This window comes from Pleurodeles waltl, chromosome 4_2 (assembly GCF_031143425.1).
Source record: "Pleurodeles waltl isolate 20211129_DDA chromosome 4_2, aPleWal1.hap1.20221129, whole genome shotgun sequence".
NCBI lineage: Eukaryota > Metazoa > Chordata > Amphibia > Caudata > Salamandridae > Pleurodeles > Pleurodeles waltl.
Genome location: NC_090443.1, coordinates 687507077 through 687529643, shown reverse-complemented (window position 1 = coordinate 687529643; position 22567 = coordinate 687507077). Strand labels below are relative to the sequence as shown.

The 22567-nt window shown below is 50.2% G+C and overlaps 1 protein-coding gene across 4 annotated transcripts in view; it reads right to left on the bottom strand.

The window, feature by feature from the left end:
* The window catches only part of MCOLN3 (mucolipin TRP cation channel 3), a 391010-nt gene that overhangs the window by 235030 nt on the left and 133413 nt on the right, over positions 1-22567 (bottom strand). For all 4 annotated transcript variants that reach the window (XM_069232275.1, XM_069232278.1, XM_069232277.1 and 1 more), the window contains one exon: positions 19786-19939. In XM_069232275.1, coding sequence (XP_069088376.1) covers positions 19786-19939 — 154 coding nt within the window. The remainder of the gene's footprint in view (positions 1-19785; positions 19940-22567) is intronic.

Below are 22567 nucleotides of genomic sequence, written 5' to 3'. Positions count from 1 at the left end.
ATGTTTTACAGTGCCTGCCACTGGGTTTGGCACTGGATGATCCTCCACTGTATTGTTGTTGCTATCTTTTCAATTACAGTTCATTTCATTCAGATCTGCTTAATTCACACAGCCACAGATTAAATGTTGATGGACTAACACTTTTCTCTCATCTTGCAACAATTAAACTTGCCACCCTGTGTCTAGGGAAGCTAAACATTTTCACAAATTGGGTAAAAGGGAAAATATAGAGGTGTTTTGATTTTATCACAAGACGGGAGACTCTATTATGTTGTCTTTCTTCCTGCTATTTATTCGTAGCACATTCAAGAAGGAAGTGGCATTGTTTACCATTTAATTGGCTTATTGTGCCCCCTATATTTAGTTTGAGCTAGGTTAAGTGTTTGCTACATTGTAGTAATTTTGCGGCACATTCTTGTGAAAAGTGTCACATCTGCCTGATTTTATTGCTTGTTTGGATAGTGAGATTAATGTTCTTGGCATGGCATGACTTCACTTGAATGTGGGCATTGGGAAATAGTGAAAGATTTGGATAAAAATGTTCTTGCACTGAAAATAAGCATCTTTGAAAGTGACTATTTGAAACATACATTTGCTTATTTGTTTGTATTTTATTTTGGATAGATTTATGCATATTGGGAGGTTTCAACTTGATCTGAATTGATAATTGCATATTTATTACATTATGGAGAGAGACTGTAATTTAATAAGCAGGTGGAGGAAGACATGAGTTTATAATAACAAATAAAGATAAAACAAACGAAAACAAACAAGTAGTGCTTTGTCATATGCGAAAGCAGAATGACCATTGTTCTCCTGAGCGGAGGTTAATGATACCTGTAAACAAAAACATGGAGCATATCCATCAACCCAGCAGTGACTCCTCCCCACATAATAGAGTCTAATATTAGAGAGTGCCAGCCCTCCATCTTTCATATCCCTCCGTAACGTAGACAACGCCACCCTGCTATGACGGCCAGCCCAAACCAGGGAGATCAACAGGCTATCCAGACAACGAAAAAGTCGAGCTGTCAGTGGTAACAAAGAATTCTGAACCAGGTAAAGACACCGTGGCAAGAACACCATCTTGGCCACCAACGCCCTTCCCATCATGGATAGAGACAGCTTATTCCAGAACGCTATAGAATGCTCCAATCCTCCACCTGTTCCACATTGTGCCTCAGGCATGCCGTCACCGTATGTGTAACCCATATACCCAGATACAGAAAACTTTGAAGCTCCAACTGGAGCCCCACCTCAGGGAGATCCTCCGGTAGGACATCGCACAGCAAACCTAGGGGAAACAGCAGTGACTTCTTCCTGTTCACCCGTAGCTCAGATATAGCCCCAAATTCTTCTAATAAATGCAATAACAGAGGGACCAAGGCACCTTGCTCCCTGAGGTACAGCAGCGCATCATCAGCATAAAGGGAGACAACATGTGTGACCGTCCCACTTGAATACCCCAGGGTGCCAATTTCTCCAGGAGCCAGGCCTCCAGTGGCTCGATCGCTGAAGAAAATAGAAGCAGTGACAATGGGCAACCCTATCTAGTACCCCTACTGATCGTCCAAACATCAGAAATCTCACCGCTCACCCGAACACGTGCAATGGGAGCAGTGTATAATAGACGCACCCAAGCGCAAAATTGAGGGCCAAATTCATTTCCCCGCAAAACTGCCAATAAGTACTCCCACTCTACAGTATCAAAAACCTTCTCTAGATCTGGTGATACCAAACCCAATTTGTCTACCACCCCCACGGTTTCATGTAAAACATGTGCCAAGCGACGTAAGTTGTAAGTTGTACTGGGACCAGGGATGAATCCGCATTGATCCTCGTATACCAAGCCCTGGATCACTCCACGCAGTCGGGTAGCTAAAATTTTACACAGGATCTTGACTTCCGTATTAAGCATAGTAAGCGGACGATATGAAGAAGGGTCATCAGGATCCCCTCCACGCTTAAGCATTAGACAGACAACACCCTGTCGCATGGTCTCAGGGAGAATACCCTGATCCTAATCCTCCCCAAACACCGCTAACACCTTCTCCTCCAGCAGAAGAGGAAACGCCTGGTACAGTTCAATCAGGAAAGCGTCTCCAACAGGCGATCTAGACTTCTACAATGCCTCCAGTGCTGCACCCACCTCTTCACCAGTTATCTCAGCCTCAAGGCTCTACATACATTCCGGCTCCAGACGCGGAAGTCTCAACTGGCCCATAAACTCACCTAATCTAGTGTCCAAGACAGGAGTGCCGGCCCTGGACACATCCTGCAAATGCTTTACTAAGACCTGAACAATGTCCCTGCAGTTAGTGACCTGTACCCCCTCCGCACTCCTAATACGCAGGATGGGAGGAGATTCAATCTCCCGTTTAAGGAGCCTTGACAACAGCTTACCGGCCATGTCACCCTCCAGATGAAGAAGCTGTCTATACGATCTAAAGGTAACCTTATCCAGTGTGTCCCAGCACTCACTAACCTTCCTAAATAGCCGAAGCTGCTCCTGCTCAACCTCCGGGGTCACCGGCGTCTGATGCTGTGCTACCTCCAGTTCACTTTCCCAACCTGTGAGCTAATGTTCCATTTGTTTGCGCTCCCCACATGTTGTGCCATTACACACTCCCCTTAAAACCGCATTCATGGCATCCCATTCCAAGCCCCTTGAGTTTGTCGTACCCCAATTCAGATCCAAATAACCCTTAAGGGCTGCCACCATTTTCTCACAACAGCTAGCCTCCATGAGAAGCAAAGGAGGCATATGACACCCACGAGACACATTACCATCAGTTCCCCATAACACATGCATCAGCACTGGTGCATGATCAGACAAGAACCTCCCTAAATGCTTGACATCCAACACCTGTGAACAAGTCAGTCTGCCCAAGAGGAACCAATCCAACCGGCTATATGTATTATGAGTCTTAGAGTGACAGGGGAATTCCCTCAGCTTCGGATGCAGTTCCCTTCATCCATCCCAGAGGCCTAAATTATGCATAATCTCTGTAAGAGATCTGGTCATCAATGGCTTGGTTTCCCACTTAGGAGGAGAACTATCCACCTCACCATTCAATATGCAATTATAATCCCCAGCCCATATCAAAGAGGTGGCCACTTCCTCCCCCAACAGCTCAGGTATGGTATCAGAAAATAAGGGGTCATCTATGTTAGGGGCGTAAGTATTTAGAATGGTAAGAGGCCTTCCATGCAGAGTGTCATGGAAATGTATATATCTTCCTTCCACGTCAGCTTCGCTGTAGATATGTGTAAACAGGACCCCAGGGACAATCCAAATCAACACTCCCCTTGCATAGGAGGAAAAGGTTGCAGAGAACACCTGACCCCACCACTTTCTGGCCAACTTAGGTGATTCCTCTACTGTCAAATGAGTTTCCTGCAGACTCGCAATATGAACCCTATGTCGTCTTAGATAGGAGTGCACTCTGTAGCGGGCAGTGTAGCTCTTCAGACCCCTAAAATTCCATGTCAGTATATTAATCTGTCGACCCATGTTAAGATTGCATATCCACCCCTACCACTAGGGCCCCTCCTCCAGCCCCAAACCCAAAAGAAAAAAGCAGGACCAATCCCATCCACCCATCTCACATTCATCATTGCACTGCCATAATAAACTTCAAACTGTAGAGAACTTGCCCAAACTTTGCAACCCCAAGCCCCTGTGCCCACCCCGGATGAACAGTAAAACCTACTTTTCAAAATATACTGTAAATGCATATATACGTACGCTGCCAGGACAACAGCCCAAAACCCAACACCCAAAAAGCCTACCACAGCTGTGGAAGTGAACACCACCCCGTCCCCACCAGCATACACTGTTCCCTCCACCCCATCCAGACATCATCTAGGATAAACCTTTCCCCCCTCAACCACATAGTAGACAGACATTTAAAGCCCCTTGAAACAACTTCTGAATGAGGTTCATATATCCCAATCAAGCAAGGCGCAGACCGCAGGCCATCCACGCGGACCCCAACCGAGCCGCACAGACAGTATCCCTGGAAAGGTTCACAGACTCAAGAATCAACAGATAGCACCCCATTCTCCATGACCGATGGGGCAGGATGCATCACTGCCTGGTCAGGATCGACCAGCGCCATTGTACCATCCTGCTGTATTTCAATTCTGCTGCGAAAGTCAGAGTCAACACATCTCTGCGTAAAGACCCGGGACGGATCCTCTCCACACCTCCTCCAGTCCACACATCTACTCCAGAAGTACGAGCTGAACCACCTCCAGACCTCCCAGCAGAACCCGGGCCAACCCTGTCACATATCTCCAGCCATCTCCAGACATCCTCAGGATGCTCAAAGAACTGTGTTTTACCGCCAGAGATCACCTTCAGCCGTGCCGGGTACAGTAACATGTATCTGATGCTCATGGCACAAAGCTTGGCCTTCACCTTCAGAAATCCTTTTTGGGATGACTGGACCTTGTTCCTATAGTCTGGGAAGATGGAGATCCTGCGATTCTCAAAGACAGCCCTATCGGTTTCACGGGTGGTCCTTAGGATACAGTCTCTGTCTTTATAGTTAAGGAGGTGCGCTATGATGGGCCTCGGGGGCCCCAGGTTGGGGAGGCGCAGCCAACGCCTATGAGCACGTTCCACAACAAACACCCTGGACAACCCCTCTGGCTAGAGTACATCTTTGATCCATTGTTCAACAAAGCTTTCCACCGAGGAGCCCTCCGCCCGCTCCGGGAAGCGAAGGAGGCACACGTTGTTCTGCCGAGATCTGCCCTCTGAATCCTCCTGCCGTGCCTCTAATGTTCCGACAGTGGATGTGATCTGTGCCACCTGCTTGAGCAACGAGCCCACTTCTGTTTGCAAGTCCACAATAGAACCCTCCGCTAACGTGACTTTATCAGATACCTTGCGAAGGTCAGCTCGCAGAAGGTTAACCTCCACAACCACAGTCTCTATCTTACCCTCCAGCGCGACTCTGGATCCCTGTAAGGCAGCCAACAGCTCTGCACGTGTGGGCTCCCCCCCTGCGGCCAGCTCCTCCAATGCTTCTCCCGGACCACCCAAGCGAGTCTGCCTCTGCGGAAGCAGAGTAGAGGTAGTATATTGCTCCATTGTATTGTTACCTGCCGATGTCGCCCCATCCTACCTCCAGGTAGGACGACAGGATGTGGTATCACCAGCAGTATACAGATCACCTGTTCAGCCAAAATGGGTGCTGCACAGGCCCCCAGACACCTGCACAGCCCACTGCTGCCTAGTGTAGGTCAAGGGTGCACCCCTCTCACAGAATCCCAGGTCTGAGTCCTCTGCTCCTCCACTCACACTACAATAGCAGAAGAGCAAGCATCCCACTCTTGCAGGAAGACCGTCCGTCAGGACCCAAATCGGCCTCCCCAGTCACCCCTCACCAGCAGGCGAAGGGTAGACACTCAAGTGGCTGGCTTAGTCCGGGAGCCCCTAGCAACACCCAAGGTTGTTCAGTCAGGGCGCCACCTTGCATTTGACAATGGACTGAAGCAAGGCGACAGCTGTTCTCCTAATCAATTTGAATGGTTCACCAAAGTCATGTGCTGGTGCCTATAGGGCATATAGATTCACCCACCACCGGGGCTCCCTCTGTAGTGAAGTGTTCTTACAGTAGGCAACTTTCAAGTAACAGAGGCCCAGTGGGCAGGAATCTGGGCAAGCATATAGTTTGCATGCAGGCAATATAAGTAGTACTGCTGAAATGTTGGACGTAGCGTTCACGGCATCAGTGTGTTCCTTTCATTCACAGAATCCTTGGGCCTCACCTTAGTGTACTTGGTTCTTGGAGGATAAGGGTGGTGACTGTGAACCCTATGAGAGGATGGCGCTCTAGAAGGAGCAGCACAGGTAGGAGACAAAACTTGCTGTGGTCAGTGGACCCATAAAGATCACCACTTGTGAACGTCATCTTTGAGCCTTATTGGACAGCAGGGCGGGCACTGGTGCAATCAAAATCGTGTTCCATAGACGGCGCCCAGTGAGCACTCAGCCCTCCATATCAGGATGCGCTGGGCCGTCGTAGTGCTCCCAGCCACCGGCACTGTCCACAAAAGGAGGTGGATCCAGTGCAAAGCCTGCGGTACAGTGCGCTCCTCAGGGACACCGATAGCACGCTAGGCCTAGGAAAATTCCGTACCTTCCGCAACAATCCATCCCATCCACGAAGGGGCCCGGAAAGCAAGGTAGGTATGGCAATATAGGAGCTCAGGCAATGAGCTGTGCCTTCCACGACTCACCAGTCTCTAAAGTGGGCAATCCGAGCTCCCAGCAGTTGGCCAGAGCAGCCACACAGCACAAACACAGGCTTTGTCCTGAAGTTAAGAAGGGGCCTTGTAGTAGTCACGGTGGGCGCCGCCCCTACTGGATATTGGCACTGGGGCTACACCGTCAACACCAGGCGCACCGCACTCCAAGGGCTCAATGTTAGCACCGGGCCTACAAGTTCAAGAACTCACGTTCAAGTCCCAGCCCTGCACGGCCCAGGCGCCCACCAGAAACTCAACCGGCACAAGCGGTCCGGCGCTCAGTAGTGGGACTGGACAGCATTCAGGCACAAAGTTGCGGGCATCAGTACTTCTCCAACAACAGGAATATCTGGATGGGCAGGATATGTGGCGGATTTATGGCCGAACCCGAAGCAGAGTTCACTGCAGTGCGTCTGATATGGCTGCCATCTTGGCCCCACCCCCAATTTTTAGACACCTTAGTGTCAAATTCTATACATAGGGTGTTTTTTTCATCTTTTAAAAATATGAATACTGACATTAGCGATTCAGTAGCAACTGCTATTATAAATTCATTGGACACACACACCTAAGCAGTCTTCCCCAGGAGGTGGAGGAGTTAAGTCCTGGTGGACTATAGCTGATGAAAGCTAAACATGTGGTAACAGAATCCTCTCAGAGGCATAAGGAAGAATTTTCTGGTGGAGGTTTAACTTCAGATAAAGATGACGTATGATCAAATTGGAAGGATGCGGTGATGAGCATGCTTGGGGGGTCCAAGCAGCATACTGTTAAAACTTCTTGATGATCAAAGCTTTGTTGACTTGTAATATACCAATGCATATTATGATGATAATGTTGCCATTAATGTTCTGCAAAAGTTAAAAACAAGAGATAAACCACAGGTGGTAATCATGGATGCAGGGGTTCCCACGTGTTTGAAGCAGGTTAGAATCAACATCTCAGCTCATCAGAATGGTATCATCCTTCCTTTTTAGATGAGTACATTATACCAAAGGTCAAAGCCTCTATGTATAGAGCAATAAGAGCAAAAATGTGGGTGGAATGTCCTGAGCCTATGATTATGGATGAGGCAGACATAGGTGGTCATTCCAATCTTGGTGGTAAAAGCCGCTTACCGCTGTCAGAAGACCGCCAACATACCGCCGCGGCCGCGGTAAACCGCCACGGTCATTCTGACCCAGAACAGGCAAACCGCCAAAATACAGACATCCACAAAAGTCCGCCACACCAAAGGCCAGCGAGAAAATGGCGATGACCAAACCTCCACCGTCACACCAACAGAAATACGCCCACACTATCACGACCCACGAATCCACGCGGCGGTCTTTCAACCGCGGTAATCCATTGGCGGTACACACCGCCGCGCTCAAAATACACACACACTTACAAAACACAGCCACATTGGACAATTCAAAATACACACATCTGATACACATACAAACACCACTCCCACACACCCAACACAATATAAAACACACACCTACATCACCCACAAACCCCCACTCCTACAGAATCGGGACCACGCACTGAGAAAAAGAGAACTGAGCACCCAGACGCGCATTTTACCTTCACCCAGCAATATTTCCACGCACTTCTAACAACACACCAATACACATCACCACACAATCCACCCCACACATCACCCACACCACCCCATGGCACCGCAAAGACACCCCAGGTTCTCCAAGGATGAACTCAGGGTCATGGTGGAGGAAATTGTACGGGTAGAGCCACAGCTCTTCGGGACACAGGTGCAGCAGACCGCCATTGCCAGGAAGATGGATCTATGGAGCAGAATAGTCGATAGGGTCAACGCTGTGGGACAGCACCCAAGAAATAGGGACGACATCAGGAAGCGGTGGAATGACCTATGGGGGAAGGTGCGTTCAATGATATCCAGGCACAACATCGCGGTGCAGCGGACTGGCAGCGGACCCCCACCTCCTCCCCCAGAATTTACAACATGGGAGGAGCAAGTCTTGGCGATCCTGCATCCTGCGGGCCTCGCAGGAGTATCTGGAGGAATGGACTCTGGTAAGTCAAATCATCACTACTTCATCCCCCCCACCCCACCAGCATACCAACTCATACCCCCACCCTCACCCCCATCACATCCTGCTCCTTGCAAATGTCTCACCATCACAGCCCACCCATCCCAACACCAATCCCTGCATGCGACCACAAAGCATGGACAGCCATCACCAAAGCATGCCCACTGCACATACCCATCCCCCACCAAATCACCGTCACAAAAGCCCCCACACGGGAATGCCAGCACTGGGGTACAAGGGCACCCACCCATTACAAGCTATGGCACACACAAATGCAATAACCATACTATTATACCCCTGCAGGACCCGAATGCCACGTCACTGCGCAGGAGGGTCCAAAAATGTCCACTCCACCCCCAGAAGAGGCCCACAGTGAGGACAGCACCTCTGTTGACCTGGATCTAGATGACCAGCCCGGCCCATCGGGGACCTCGGGACAGTCGGTTCCCCTCAGACAGCCACAGGCCATAGCAGACCTTTCCCCCTCTGGGAACACCAGCACAGCACCCACCCAGCGGGCCCATCCCTCAGTCCCCAGGACACGCCAATCAGCGGTGTGTCCACCACTACAGGGCACCCAGGCTAACCCACCACCCCAGCAACAACAGGGACCTGGGGGCAGTGGTAGTGGGCACACGGTCCAGGGGACAGAGGCCCAGGGAAACATGGGAACTGGGAGGGCTGCTGTACGACAGGGGGGGGACAGGCCCAGGGAACCCACTCTCCACGAGGCCCTCTCCTCCATCATGGGAGCCTACCACCACTCCCAGGAGACGATGGCGACGGTCCTGGCCAGGTTTCAGGAGATCCAGCTTCTGCAGGAGGAACAGTATTTGGGGTTCAGGGAGGAACTACAAAACATCAGTTCCGCCCTGGCCACCATTTTAGGGGCTCTGAATCAGGTAGTCACCACATTGCGGGACACTGTGGCAGGACAAAGGGCCCCTGACACTAGCATGGACCAAGAACTGCCTATCACCTCTGCCGGCGCTAGTGGACAGGAGGCCCCGCCACAGGACCAACAGGCCACCAGCACCCCACCCCCTGCAGAAGGAGAACCACCCCGCAAGCGGGCCCTGAGATCCAGGAAGAAGACAGAGCAAGATGCCAAGACCCCCGCCAGGAAAGGATACCTCCCTGATTGTCATCCCACTGTCCCACATTGACACCCTGTCCATTCTTATACTGCCCATGCTCCACTTTCCACAGGCATTTGGACAATGCACCTGTGATTCTAATAGTCTGGACTCTGCCATGGACAATCCTCCACCATCACCCCTCACCGATTTGCAATCACCCACCAATATAGAGCACTGAAATAAACACAGTTATTGCACAAAACAATCAGGAGTCTGGCTGTGATTTTGTACTAATGTATTAGACATTACCGTCCCAAAATGCATATTTACATTGTGATGCCAACATACCACTGTCACACAGCTGTAGTCCATGGGGAAACAAAGCAGATGTCATGCAGTATGGCCCACATCTCTGCAATTGGAAGGGAAAGTCACAACTCAGTTACCATACACTGGGGGAAAAGGTCAGACAGTAGAGGGGTAGTAGGGGTTCAAGTATATGTAATATGCCGGGTTGGAATCTTACCTGTGTGTCATTGAAAATACTGCTGTATTACTGTGTTCCTGTTGTCTATGTCGCCCTCTTCGCCTTCCTCGTCTTCACTCTCCACAGGCTCCACAGCTGCTACAACACCACCATCTGGACCATCCTCCTGCAGAGAAGGCACCTGGCGTCGCAAAGCCAGGTTGTGAAGCATACAGCAGGCCACAATGATCTGGCACACCTTCTTTGGTGAGTACAATAGGGATCCACCTGTCATATGGAGGCACCTGAGTCTGGCCTTCAGGAGGCCGAAGGTCCGCTCGATCACCCTCCTAGTTCTCCCATGGGCCTCATTGTACCGTTCCTCTGCCCTTGTCCGGGGATTCCTCACTGGGGTCAGTAGCCATGACAGGTTGGGGTAACCAGAGTCACCAATTAGCCACACACGGTGCCTCTGGAGTTGACCCATCACGTAAGGGATGCTGCTATTCCGCATGATGTACGCGTCATGCACTGAGCCAGGGAACTTGGCATTAACATGGGAGATGTACTGGTCTGCCAAACACACCATCTGTACATTCATCGAATGATAACTCTTCCTGTTTCTGTACACCTGTTCACTCCTCTGTGGGGGAACCAAAGCCACATGGGTCCCATCAATGGCACCTATGATGTTGGGGATATGTCCAAGGGCATAGAAATCACCCTTCACTGTAGGCAAATCCCCCACCTCAGGGAAAACAATGTAGCTCCGCATGTGTTTCAGAAGGGCAGACAACACTCTGGACAACACCTTGGAAAACATAGGCTGGGACATCCCTGATGCCATGGCCACTGCTGTTTGAAATGACCCACTTGCAAAGAAATGGAGTACTGACAGCACCTGCACTAGAGGTGGGATCCCTGTGGGTTGGCGGATGGGTGACATCAGGTCTGGCTCCAGCTGGGCACACAGTTCATGAATAGTGGCTCGGTCAAGCCTGTATGTCAGTATGACATGTCTTTCCTCCATTGTCGACAGGTCTACCAGCGGTCTGTACACGGGAAGATTCCTCCATCTCCTCGCATGTCCCAGCGGACGGTGCCTATGAAGGACAACAGCGAGCACAGAGTCAATCAACCCACAGGTACGTAACCACAGCTTGCACAAAACACGATTCCCAATGCATTGAATGGTTTGTATGAGTGTTGATGCAAGGCCTAGGTATGTGTGACGCAGTTAAAAGTAAGCCATGTGGGCCCTTGAAATGGCGGCTGCCTGACCTGTGAAGTGTGACAATGGGATGTGAGGTAAATGCGCTGGCGTGGCACACCGTGGCGGTAGGCGGTCGAAGACCGCGGCGCAAAGCAGCATTGGTTATCATTGAACCCTATGGGTCTCAGGAGCCAATGACGATGTGCGCCGGCGGTCGCGGTACGCACCGCCGCGGTACGCACCGCCGCGGGCGTGACCGCCATTTTCTATCTGCTTAATCACTCGATACCTGATCTTCGACAGGAGAGGACCTACACTGCAATTGCTGCCGTGACCTCGGTCTGGAAGAGACAATGGCTCATGCGACTGGGGAAAGGGCCCCTGCCTTCACTGCTCAGGAATTGGAGAAACTCGTGGATGGGGTCCTCGCCCAGTATGCGCTACTCTACGGTCCTCCAGACCAACAGGTAAGTACACTGGGACCATGCTTTGTGGCCAATGCCTGTGTTGAGTCGGGTGGATGAAAGATGGTGGGGAGGGGAGCGAATGAGGCATGCATCAAACGACGGATGACAGGATGTGCCACATGGCAAGGGTAGGGATGGGGGGCCACTCACATTGAGGGTGCAGAAGGTGATGACTCTTTTTCTCACCCTGTACATTTCACATAGGTCAGCGCCCACCAGAAGATAGACATTTGGCGTGCCATCGCCAAGGACGTCCGGGCCCTGCGGGTCTACCACAGACGGGGCACCCACTGCCGGAAGAGATGGGAGGACATCCGACGCTGGAGCAGGAAGACGGCGGAGGCTCAGCTGGGGATGGCCTCCCAACGTGGGAGGGGTGCCAGTCGGACTTTGACCCCCCTGATGTCCCGGATCCTGGCGGTGGCCTACCCCGATTTGGATGGGCGCGTGAGGACATCACAACAGACACAAGGGGGTGAGTACACTCTCATTCTGGTGACTTTGCGCGCAGTGGAGGTGTCTGGATGGGGGAGGAGGGCTGTGGGTATCCCTAGGCCCGGGCGATTTCTGTAGGCTAGGCCCCTCCGTAAGGCATGGCCCTGTGCCCCCACCCCCCACCTCTGTAGGGTGCCAAGTACAGCTATTCATGGCCCTGTGTCATCTATGTGTGCAGCTGTCGTCCATAGGCTTGTAGGCCATGTCACACGGATTGAGTAGTGGACCCCAAGTGCGCAGCGTAGTGCAGGGGGCTTCTGTGTCTGTCCTGTCCGCCAACGGTGTCGCCAATGCATGCACTCAACATGTCTTTATTTTCTCCCCCCCCCCATTTTTTTGTGGTCTTCCTGTTCATGTGTGCATTAGCATCATCAGGCGGAGGAGAAGTGGCATCGGAGCACGAGGGAGCTGCATCCCACATGGCCCTGGAGGGACATGCAACGGATTCCGAATACACCAGTGGGACGGAGGGCGAGGGGAGCTCCACAGCGGGGACTCGGGCAGACATAAGTGACACGGACTCGTCCTCTGAAGGGAGCTCCCTTGTGGTGGCGGCAACATCCGTGCTCCCGCAACAACAGATACAGCCGCCACCCAGCGCACCAGCACCGCCCTCCCAGCAGCCCCTCAGCGTTTGCCCCGTGCCCGCTCACCCAGGAAGGTGGGCATCTCCTTCGCCCCAGGCACCTCAGGCCCTGCCCCAGTCACCCCTGCTGCCCTCAGTGAGGAGATCATTGACCTCCTGAGGACGCTCACTGTTGGGCAGTCTACCATTTTGAATGCCATCCAGGGTTTCCAAAGAGAGGTGCACCAGAGTAATGCATATCTGGAGGGCATTCATTCTGGTCAGGCTGCCCTTCAGCGATCGTTCAACACTCTGGCCTCAGCACTGATGGCAGCAATTGTCCCTGTCTCTAGCCTCCCCCCTCCAACTTCCTCCACCCATACCCTATCACCTGTACCTCTGCCTATCCCAGACACACCATCAGACCAGCCTGCACACACCTCAACACCCAAGGGAAGCTCATCCAGACATAAGCACCACACATCACACAAGCATTCACACAAGCAACATCCACATACAGACATACCAACACCCACTGCCTCCACTGTGTCCCCCTCCTCCTCTTCTCCCTCCTCCCTCCCTGTCACATCTCCACTCACACTTCAATGCACAGCATCTTCAGCCACTACGTCCATCACCAGCACACACACCAGACCCCCCGCACACGTGCAGTCACCACCCCCACTACCATTTACACGTCCCCTGTGTCCTCTCCCAGTGTGTCTGTCACCCCCTCTTCCAAGATACACAAACGCAGGCAGCCACCCACCCAACAGCCATCCACCTCACGACAGCCTCCAGCCCAGGCACCTGCTCCCAAAGACACCACACTTAAGACTCCTACAACCACAACCTCTTCCTCCACTCCCATACCCACTACACCTACCCGTCCCACTGGTCCTAAATTGCTATTCCTGTCCAAACTTAACCTCTTTCCTACAACTCCCCCACCCCGTCCATATCATAGGACTCCAGTCAGCACCTCAGCCACCACAAAACCGGGCCCTGTGATGACAGTCTGCCATGGACTGTGGAGTCCCCCACCCTCAAGGGCAGCCAGTTCAGTACGGAGCCAAGGCACGGGCAGCCCACCCCCGGAGAAACACCCAAAGATAGTCAGCGGCCGGCGCGAGAGGGTGAAAACACCAGGCACTAAAATCCCTACCATGGCTCCGGCACGAAGTGTGGAGACAGGTGGCACACCGCCCAAGGTGGGGAAGGGCCACAGGCGAACAGGGAAGGCTGGGAAGGGCAGCACGCCCGAGGAGACCGCCATCAGCCCAGCTGTCCAGGAGGGCCCCGCCAGCCCCATCCCAGGTGGGCAGGAGGACACCAACAGGCCTGGTACTGCAGACCAGGAAGGCCCCGCCAGCCACCCGACAGATGGGCAGGAAGGCCCCGCCAGCCACAGGACAGATGGGCAGGAAGGCCCCGCCAGCCACAGGACAGGTGGCAAATGACCTGCACGCCATGGCTGGATCCGCTGAACTGGGCACCGCCGTCTCAAGCACCGCTGAACTGGGCACCGCCGTCTCAAGCACCGCTGAACTGGGCACCGCTGTCTCAAGCACCGCTGAACTGGGCACCGCCGTCTCAAGCACCGCTGAACTGGGCCCTTCATCTCAAGCACCGCTGAACTGGGCACCGCCGTCTCAAGCACTGCTGAACTGGGCCCTTCATCTCAAGCACCGCTGAACTGGGCACCGCCGTCTCAAGCACCGCTGAACTGGGCACCGCCATCTCAAGCACCGCTGAACTGGGCCCTTCATCTCAAGCACCGCTGAACTGGGCACTGCCATCTCAAGCACCTCTGAACTGGGCCCTTCATCTCAAGCACCGCTGAACTGGGCACCGCCGTCTCAAGCACCGCTGAACTGGGCACCGCCCTCTCAAGCACCGCTGAACTGGGCCCTTCATCTCAAGCACCGCTGAACTGGGCCCTTCATCTCAAGCACCGCTGAACTGGGCACCGCCGTCTCAAGCACTGCTGAACTGGGCCCTTTATCTCAAGCACCGCTGAACTGGGCACCGCCTTCTCAAGCACCGCTGAACTGGGCACCGCCGTCTCAAGCACCGCTGAACTGGGCACCGCCTTCTCAAGCACCGCTGAACTGGGCACCGCCCTCTCAAGCACCGCTGAACTGGGCCCTTCATCTCAAGCACCGCTGAACTAGGCCCTTCATCTCAAGCACCGCTGAACTGGGCACCGCCGTCTCAAGCACCACTGAACTGGGCACCGCCGTCTCGAGCACCGCTGAACTGGGCACCGCCGTCTCAAGCACCGCTGAACTGGGCCCTTCATCTCAAGCACCGCTGAACTGGGCACCGCCGTCTCAAGCACCGCTGAACTGGGCACCGCCGTCTCAAGCACCGCTGAACTGGGCACCGCCGTCTCAAGCACCGCTGAACTGGGCCCTTCATCTCAAGCACCGCTGAACTGGGCCCTTCATCTCATGCACCGCTGAACTGGGCACTGCCGTCTCAAGCACCGCTGGCCCATTAGCGGCAGGGGCAGGCCCGCATCTGTGTCGGGCAGGGCTGCACGAAGCACTCTGGGCACCACTCCCCCTCCAGAACCAGTGGAGACTGTCATCCACTTGAGAGACTGTGGCTTTGCACTCCCCAGGATGGCACAGTGGGCAACTCACCCACTGCAGAGCCTTGAGAGACTGTGGCTTTGCACTCCCCAGGATGGCACAGTAGGCAACCCACCCACTGCAGAGACTTGAGAGACTGTGGCTTTGCACTCCCCAGGATGGCACAGTGGGCAACCCACCCACTGCAGAGACTTGAGAGACTGTGGCTTTGCACTCCCCAGGATGGCACAGTGGGCAAACCACCCACTGTAGAGACTTGAGAGACTGTGGCTTTGCACTCCCCAGGATTGAACAGTGGCCATGGAGGCCCCTCATGGATCTGGCGTTGTGCACTCATCTGGCTGAGGTGCCCCCCCTTCCCTTCCCCCTGAGGTGCCTGTAGTTTTGCTATCTGATGCCCCTGCAGTGTTCTCTCCGTTGGAATCAGGTATCCTGTGTGGGCTTTGCCCATGTGATTTGGGCCCAGTGGTCCACGGACAATGCCTGCTACAATGCTCGGACTTGTACATATATGTATATAAGTGTTTTTGATGTGTAGATATATATATATATATAATTCAGCCAGTAATACAATATATTCCAATGTTTAGAATCATTTCCTTTTGTCTTTGCATTCTTCCAGGGGGTTTGGGGGGGTAACTGTGATGTATTACTGTGCATTGATGTGTGTGTTGTAGTGGGTGAGGGTGGGGGTGGCTGTGTCGCGTATGTGTGTCCCCGTAATATTTTCGCCTCCCCCCTCCCCCGTGTCGTAGGTGCAGTACTCACCGTTGTCTTCTGCGCCGGCGTTCGTGCTCCTGGTAGAGGAGCAGGAAGACAATCGCTGGGAGGATGTGGAGTTCGGGTTCCATGCTGTCCAGATTCCTCATGGGGTGTATGGAGGTGAGCGTTTTCCGTTTGAAATGTCTGTTTCCGCCGTGTTTTTATCGGCGGGGCTACCGCCCCGGAAAAGGTGGCGGATTGGTGTGTTGTGATAGGGTGGGCGGTACATTGACTCCCGCCTGTCTGTCGGCGGTGACCACCGCGCTGTTTGTTTGTCCCGCCGTGGCGGGCGGTGTGTTGATGTGGCGGTCTCTGTTGGCGGTTTCCGCCAGGGTCGGAATTCAATTTTTTTAACCGCCAGCCTGTTGGCGGTTTAGCTGCGGGTTTAACACCGACCGCCAGGGTTGGAATGACCCCCATAACGTTTGACCCGAAAATTGTTACTCCCCTGAGTAGAGTGGGTAAGGACCCTATAATGCTGGCAGTTAGGGCTTTGGCCTCATACCAAGACAAGATGCTAGGTGCCAGATGTACGACCCTCAGTGCTTGCGACTCCCAATTTGCAATTTTTAGCGGCTCACAAAAACGGATGTATAATAGTGTCTGAGACACTGTTTGCAATTCCCAAATGTGTCACAAGAGACCTGCCTCATTAATATTCATGAAGCAGGTCACAATTTGCGACCCATTGGGAATGGCCGATTCTCACAGGGATGGTGACCTGCTGGGGTCAACAGACCACCATGTATCTGACTGATTTTTAAATAAAGCAGTTTTTTATTGTAGCTCCCTTTCCTTAGAGGAAAAGGGGATGCATAGCAAACAAAAAAATTATGCATTTCAAACAAAAAAATGAAATGTTTTCTTTTCAGTTTTTTAAGAGTAGGTGGTCCGTGGGACCACTGCCTGCTCTTAAAAAATGTTGGTGCCCCATTCAAAAAGGAGAAGGTGTTCCCTGGGGACTGCTTTCCATTTGCAAATGGCTTACCACCTCCTTCAGGGAGTCAGTGAAATATGAGTGTTTTGCAACCGCATTTCTGCCTCAAAACATTCCTACATGCAGTGTGATTCGATATTAGGAAGGGACGCCCTAAATACGCCCCTTCCTAATACCGAATCGTAAAAGCAAAATATGACTCGGTATCAAGTTACTGAGTCACATTTGAACATGCCAAAAAGCATTTTACTGGTCGCAAAGGGCCTGATGGGTAAAATGCTTAGTTCATCTGGCCCCAAATGCATTGGGCCCAATGATTAAGACCCGATGCCTAGCGAAACAGGCAAAGCTCTGGTAAATTTTGGATCCAAAAATAATACCTAATTGGGCACAGCGGGTAATATGTTTTTTGACTAATGTGCAGCAGGTTTGTTGTATAGGAAGCCTAAAAGTTACTTTGTATCCGGATGCTATGTTCAGACATTTGCATTCTTGACCAAGGCCCACTCCCCCGGCCTAGGTTTTTGGTTGGGTTTCTCTCAGGGACAGCAGATTTGTGGGTCATTTTACCAGCTGTTTAGTGTTCTTAGGACCCTACCCCTGCAGAGAATAGCATAGATATTCCAGACCCATGTTCTTATCACAAAGAAGAAGGGGAAGGTGTTTCTTCATTAGCAGAGGTCAGGCAAGAGGAAGGGGAATTCAAGGTATGCATACTATCCTCCACTCTTGTAAAAGCAGGGTATTAGATTGGGCCATTTTGCTCATTCTTCTTCTTAAACAAATCAGTTTATTGTTTCAATCATTGGTAAACAATACAATAACATGAATCAAACACACATTGCATTGCCATAGACAGCCATGTATCAATAGGAACAGTGATCCACTACTCTTAGTTGACTGCGCATATCATTCTGTATTCCCCTGCCCCCCCATGTATGTCAGTCAACATAGCAACACCTTCCCCAAGAGGGGGTGTTTCACTTTGTTTATATCGTTGCCCATTTTCTGGGGCAACCCCTCCCTACGTACACTACCTTTTCAGCGAGTATGACCCAATCCACATATTTCTTCCATTCTCTCAATTGAGGCAGTTCCTCTGCCCCCTAGCATCACGCAACCATCAGTACCAAGGTGACCCAAATGTGTTCCATCCTGGGCAAGTCTGTGGAGTCCAAGAGGTTAAGGAGGCACCACTTAGCATCAAGTTCCAATGGTTGTTTACACACACACCAACAATATAGTTAAGCACATCTGGCCAATACTGTTGCAGCACTAGCAGCTCCACAAGGTATGGCAAAATGTCCTCACCTGGCCACAATGCCTTCAACATCTATCATCCTGTGCTCTTCCCATTTTTAGCAGTGCAGTGCCAGAAAAGTATACCCTGTGTAAAATTATGAGTTCTACCAGGTGAAATCGCATTTGTGGAGCAACCTCCTTGCGGGAAGCCAGAGCTTCTTGCCATTCGCCATCTTCTAAATTGTCTAAGTCCCCATCCCATTGTGTCTGTAAGTGGGCCAGGGCCTCTGGCATGTTGGTAATTAATTTTTTATATGTGAGTGAAATTGCTTTGTGGGGGCATGTATGTGTCAAGCAATACACTTTTAAGTGGGGATGTTTCCTGGAATATATTGCTTAGAGGCAGGTCTTGTTGTAGTGTTTGGTGTGTTTGGAAATATCAGTCGGTTTCAGGGGAGGCTAACTAATACTCGGCTGGACACAGGTCCTACATGACTGTTAATGGCTAAAGGTCATTGATACAGGCAGAAAGTGAGGATAAACCAGTGGGTGAATGTCCTATGGTATGTCGACTATCGAAAAGAATTAGATATAAGAATCCTTCTAAGCCTAGATATTCTACATTGTGGGCTGTGAACTTGATTTTCCAACTTTTCCAATCATGGGAAGACAGGTTAGTAAGCTTATAATGCCTAGTTTCTTTTAAAAGGGTGTCAGATGTTAGAGCTTTAGATATTTTGGCTATGCATTTTCTACGTTCACGAACATTTTGGAATCACAAGACTTAACAACAATTAATCTACAACTACAGAATAATTTTTTTTTCCGCTGCACCCAAAGTTATGTGTAAGTAAACAAACATAAAGTAAACCTCCCAGACCTAAATTTCTAATTTAAATTCTAATCAATAATATGTCTAGGGGTGACACATAGCTAGTTACAAAACGGAATACAGTTTCTGTATTCATTTTTTAGATACACATACTAAGCATCAACTACATAAATGTAATATTATATATGCAAAATTGTTACTCATTTGCTGTCCAATACATCAATTGGTAAGAATACATTTAATATATTGTAAAGTACGATCAATTCTGTACAAAATCTATTACATTCATTTACCTCAGGATTACATGAAAGACCTATTCCAACACCCTCATTCCTCCCATTCACACTCATTCGCCCTCACATGCCAACTAAGAAACCACTTGGATGGAGGGCTCTTATCTTGAAGCCTATGGACAAAGAATGAGGAACTGCTATGAATCTTGCTTGTTTTTTGCTGTTATCTATATTCTTTCTTTCTCTTCATGGATGCCCACAACTTTCAGGGAGGTAAAACCTAGCGAGGATCTTGTTGGGAAACAGCATAAATTTCCAGTTTGTATACCACGGAATACATAAACAGGTTCCAGGAGGTGAAATTTCAGTTTGAGCATCCTAGAACAAGCTCTTCTGCAGTCTGCAGTTAGCATTATGATATTCCCTTGTCAGCCTGAAAGAAAAGAGAAAGTGGCCATGGTATCCCCTAAATTGCAACTTTAGGATAAAACTTGGCCACTTTAACAAGGGATTCCACCAATCTGTCAGGAGAGGCATGGTTGGTGAACTGAATAATTTCCAGTCAGTAATTATAATGCTTACCAGTTACGATTTCTGTATCAATGTCAAAGGTACCATTTCCAGGGAAGATGCTTACTTGCTTGTACATCTCTTGACACAGACTGAGAGGCGTATCTTCTTTGCCATTATTGTCATAGGCATAAATCCCAATGGATATGTTGCGCAACTGTAGGAACTAAAATGAAGTAGAAATTAAGCTAATGTGTCGAGAGAACAGCAAGGCAAATACGTAATTGCCTATAATTCTGAGCCATTTCATCTGTATCTCAAACTTACTGTCGATTTGACATTAGAACAAGAATAGCAATTGCAATGTTGAAAATGAAATGGCTAATTAACTTGTTGGGACTTGGTCAAAGATTTGATTGAGGTTTTTGTAATTTTTTCTCAGGTGCCGGCACAGTAAGTAGGAGCATACAAGGAGTCTGTACCCTAGAGTAAAAGTGCTCATAAATTAGTTTTGACTATATTTTGTTCACAGCAAGAGTAACATATACTTTGACTACAGGCATCTACAGAAACCTGTTATCGTACACCCTACTAAATTATACCTTCATGTTGGATAGCCCTTTGTGTATCAAGCAGTATAGTTTAAGGTGGCATAGGAATGTACCACACACTCTGTGCATTGATATTACAGGCATATGACAAGCCCCTGGAGCCCTTGCGGTACAGAGGGGTGCCCACCCCTTCAGGAGCCACCCAACCCTTCAGGGAGCCCACAAAATCTAATGCCAAAGGGTATGCGTGAGATATGGGAGACTCAGTACCCTTCTTTAAATTCTGCCCGTAGGGGGCATCATTCAACTTAATGTCACTGGTGGGTATGACTTGTATTATATATCTCTGTGTTCTTTCCTAACTAAAAACAGTATCAGTAGCCCTGTTATTCTGGCTTAACAAAAATAAAAAACACCTACTGAAGTATTCTCTGATAAGATGTCCTCTTAAAACTCAAAATAGCCTACTCTCACTGCCAAAAAGTTAAACATTTGGCTGTGTCTGCTAAAATATATATCTCTGCTGTGCAGTTTATGCTAGCCTATCCTAACACACTCTTAAGACAACAGCTTAGCATTCTAAATTCTCATTCATTCATTTACAAACAATCATTAAACCCGTGACATACCCGGAGTAGGACCAGCTACTCAACACTTCCCAAGCTGCTTCTGCAGCAATCACAATACCGAAACTGCCCTGATCACAGCCACCAACGACATCCAAACCCTCCTGGACTGAGGAGGCAAGCAGCTTTGATCCTCATCAACCTCTTAGCAGTCTTCCACACTGTATCCCACCACATGCTGATCAAAAGACTCGACTGCATCCGAGGGGATGATCTCAGATGGATCACCTCCTTCTGCACTGGAAGCACCCAGAGGATCCTCCTTTCACCTTTCACCTCTGAACCCAAGGAACTCACCTATGGTGTCCCCCAGGGCTCATCCCTCAACCTTACGCTCTTCAACACATATATAACCTCACTGGCCAACATCGTCAGATCCCACGGTCTCAGCATAATTTTCTATGCAGACGTCACCCAACTCATTCTCTCGCTCACTGATGACCCCTCCACCACCAGAACCAACTTCAAAAGATGCATGACAAGCATCGCTGACTGGATGAAGAATAACTGCCTGCAGCTGAACCCGGATAAGAAGGAAGTACTGATCTTTGGCAACAGGAGCAAAACATGGAATGACTCCTGGTGGCCATCAAACCTAGGGCCAGCTCCTACTACCTCCGACCATGCCAGAAACCTCAGAATCATCATCGAAAGCAAGCTCAAAATGAAATCACAGATTAACAGCATCTTGTTTGCCTGCCTCCTCACTTTGCGCATGCCATGCAAGATCTTCAAGTGGCTATCCATACACATGAGACGTACCGTAACACAATCCCTCTTCACCAGCCGACTGGACTAAAGCCACGCCCTCTATGTAGGAATCGCTGCACACCTTCTACAGAGACTTCAGACCATACAGAATGCCACAGCCAGAATCACCCTCGGCCTTCCCCGACAAACCCACATCACACCACACCTGAGGCAACTCCACTGGCTCCCCATACAGAAGAGATGCCCGCAAACAAGGTTCTACACAACCAAAGACCTGCATACATTAATCACCACCTGAACTTCCACCAACCATCAAGAAGCCTATGCTCTCCCTTCCATTGACATGTTCATACTTCCCGCATTTACCATAGCAGAAGTGGTGGACGCTCCTTCATTCACATCACAACAAAAAGCTGGAGCAGCCTCCTCATGCACCTCCAGGCCATCACCTCACTTCTGAAATTCTGAATGGCCCTCAAGACCTGACTGTTTGAATAAGCCTCTGCGACCTGCAAGCACCTTAATAACCTATCGGGTGATTAGCCATGCTTTATAAATTTGATTCAAAAATTGATTCACTGATTATGTCAATTTTAGAGACCCAGAAAACATTTTGTTGAGGGGCAATAACTTTCTTTTCTGCCACCGCCAACTATTGAGTTGGTCTGGAGGTATGACCATGTATCAATAAAAGGCTGAACCACATGCAGCGAAAAAAAAAAAGAAAAGTTAAGTTGTTGTTTGAATTGTTCAAATACTGAGTGTTCTTTGTTTATTTAAAAAAGTAAACAATAAGTTCTTCATCATGTACAAAACACCCACCAAGTGGCCAGCTAGCACTTACAGCTAAAATAAACTGACTTTACTGGATGCACTTTTTGTAAAGTATCCAGGCCATAATAGCGTGACCGTAACTGCGCCTATGTGTGTCTCTCTCACTCTTTCTATTGCTCTCTCTTTTCCCCT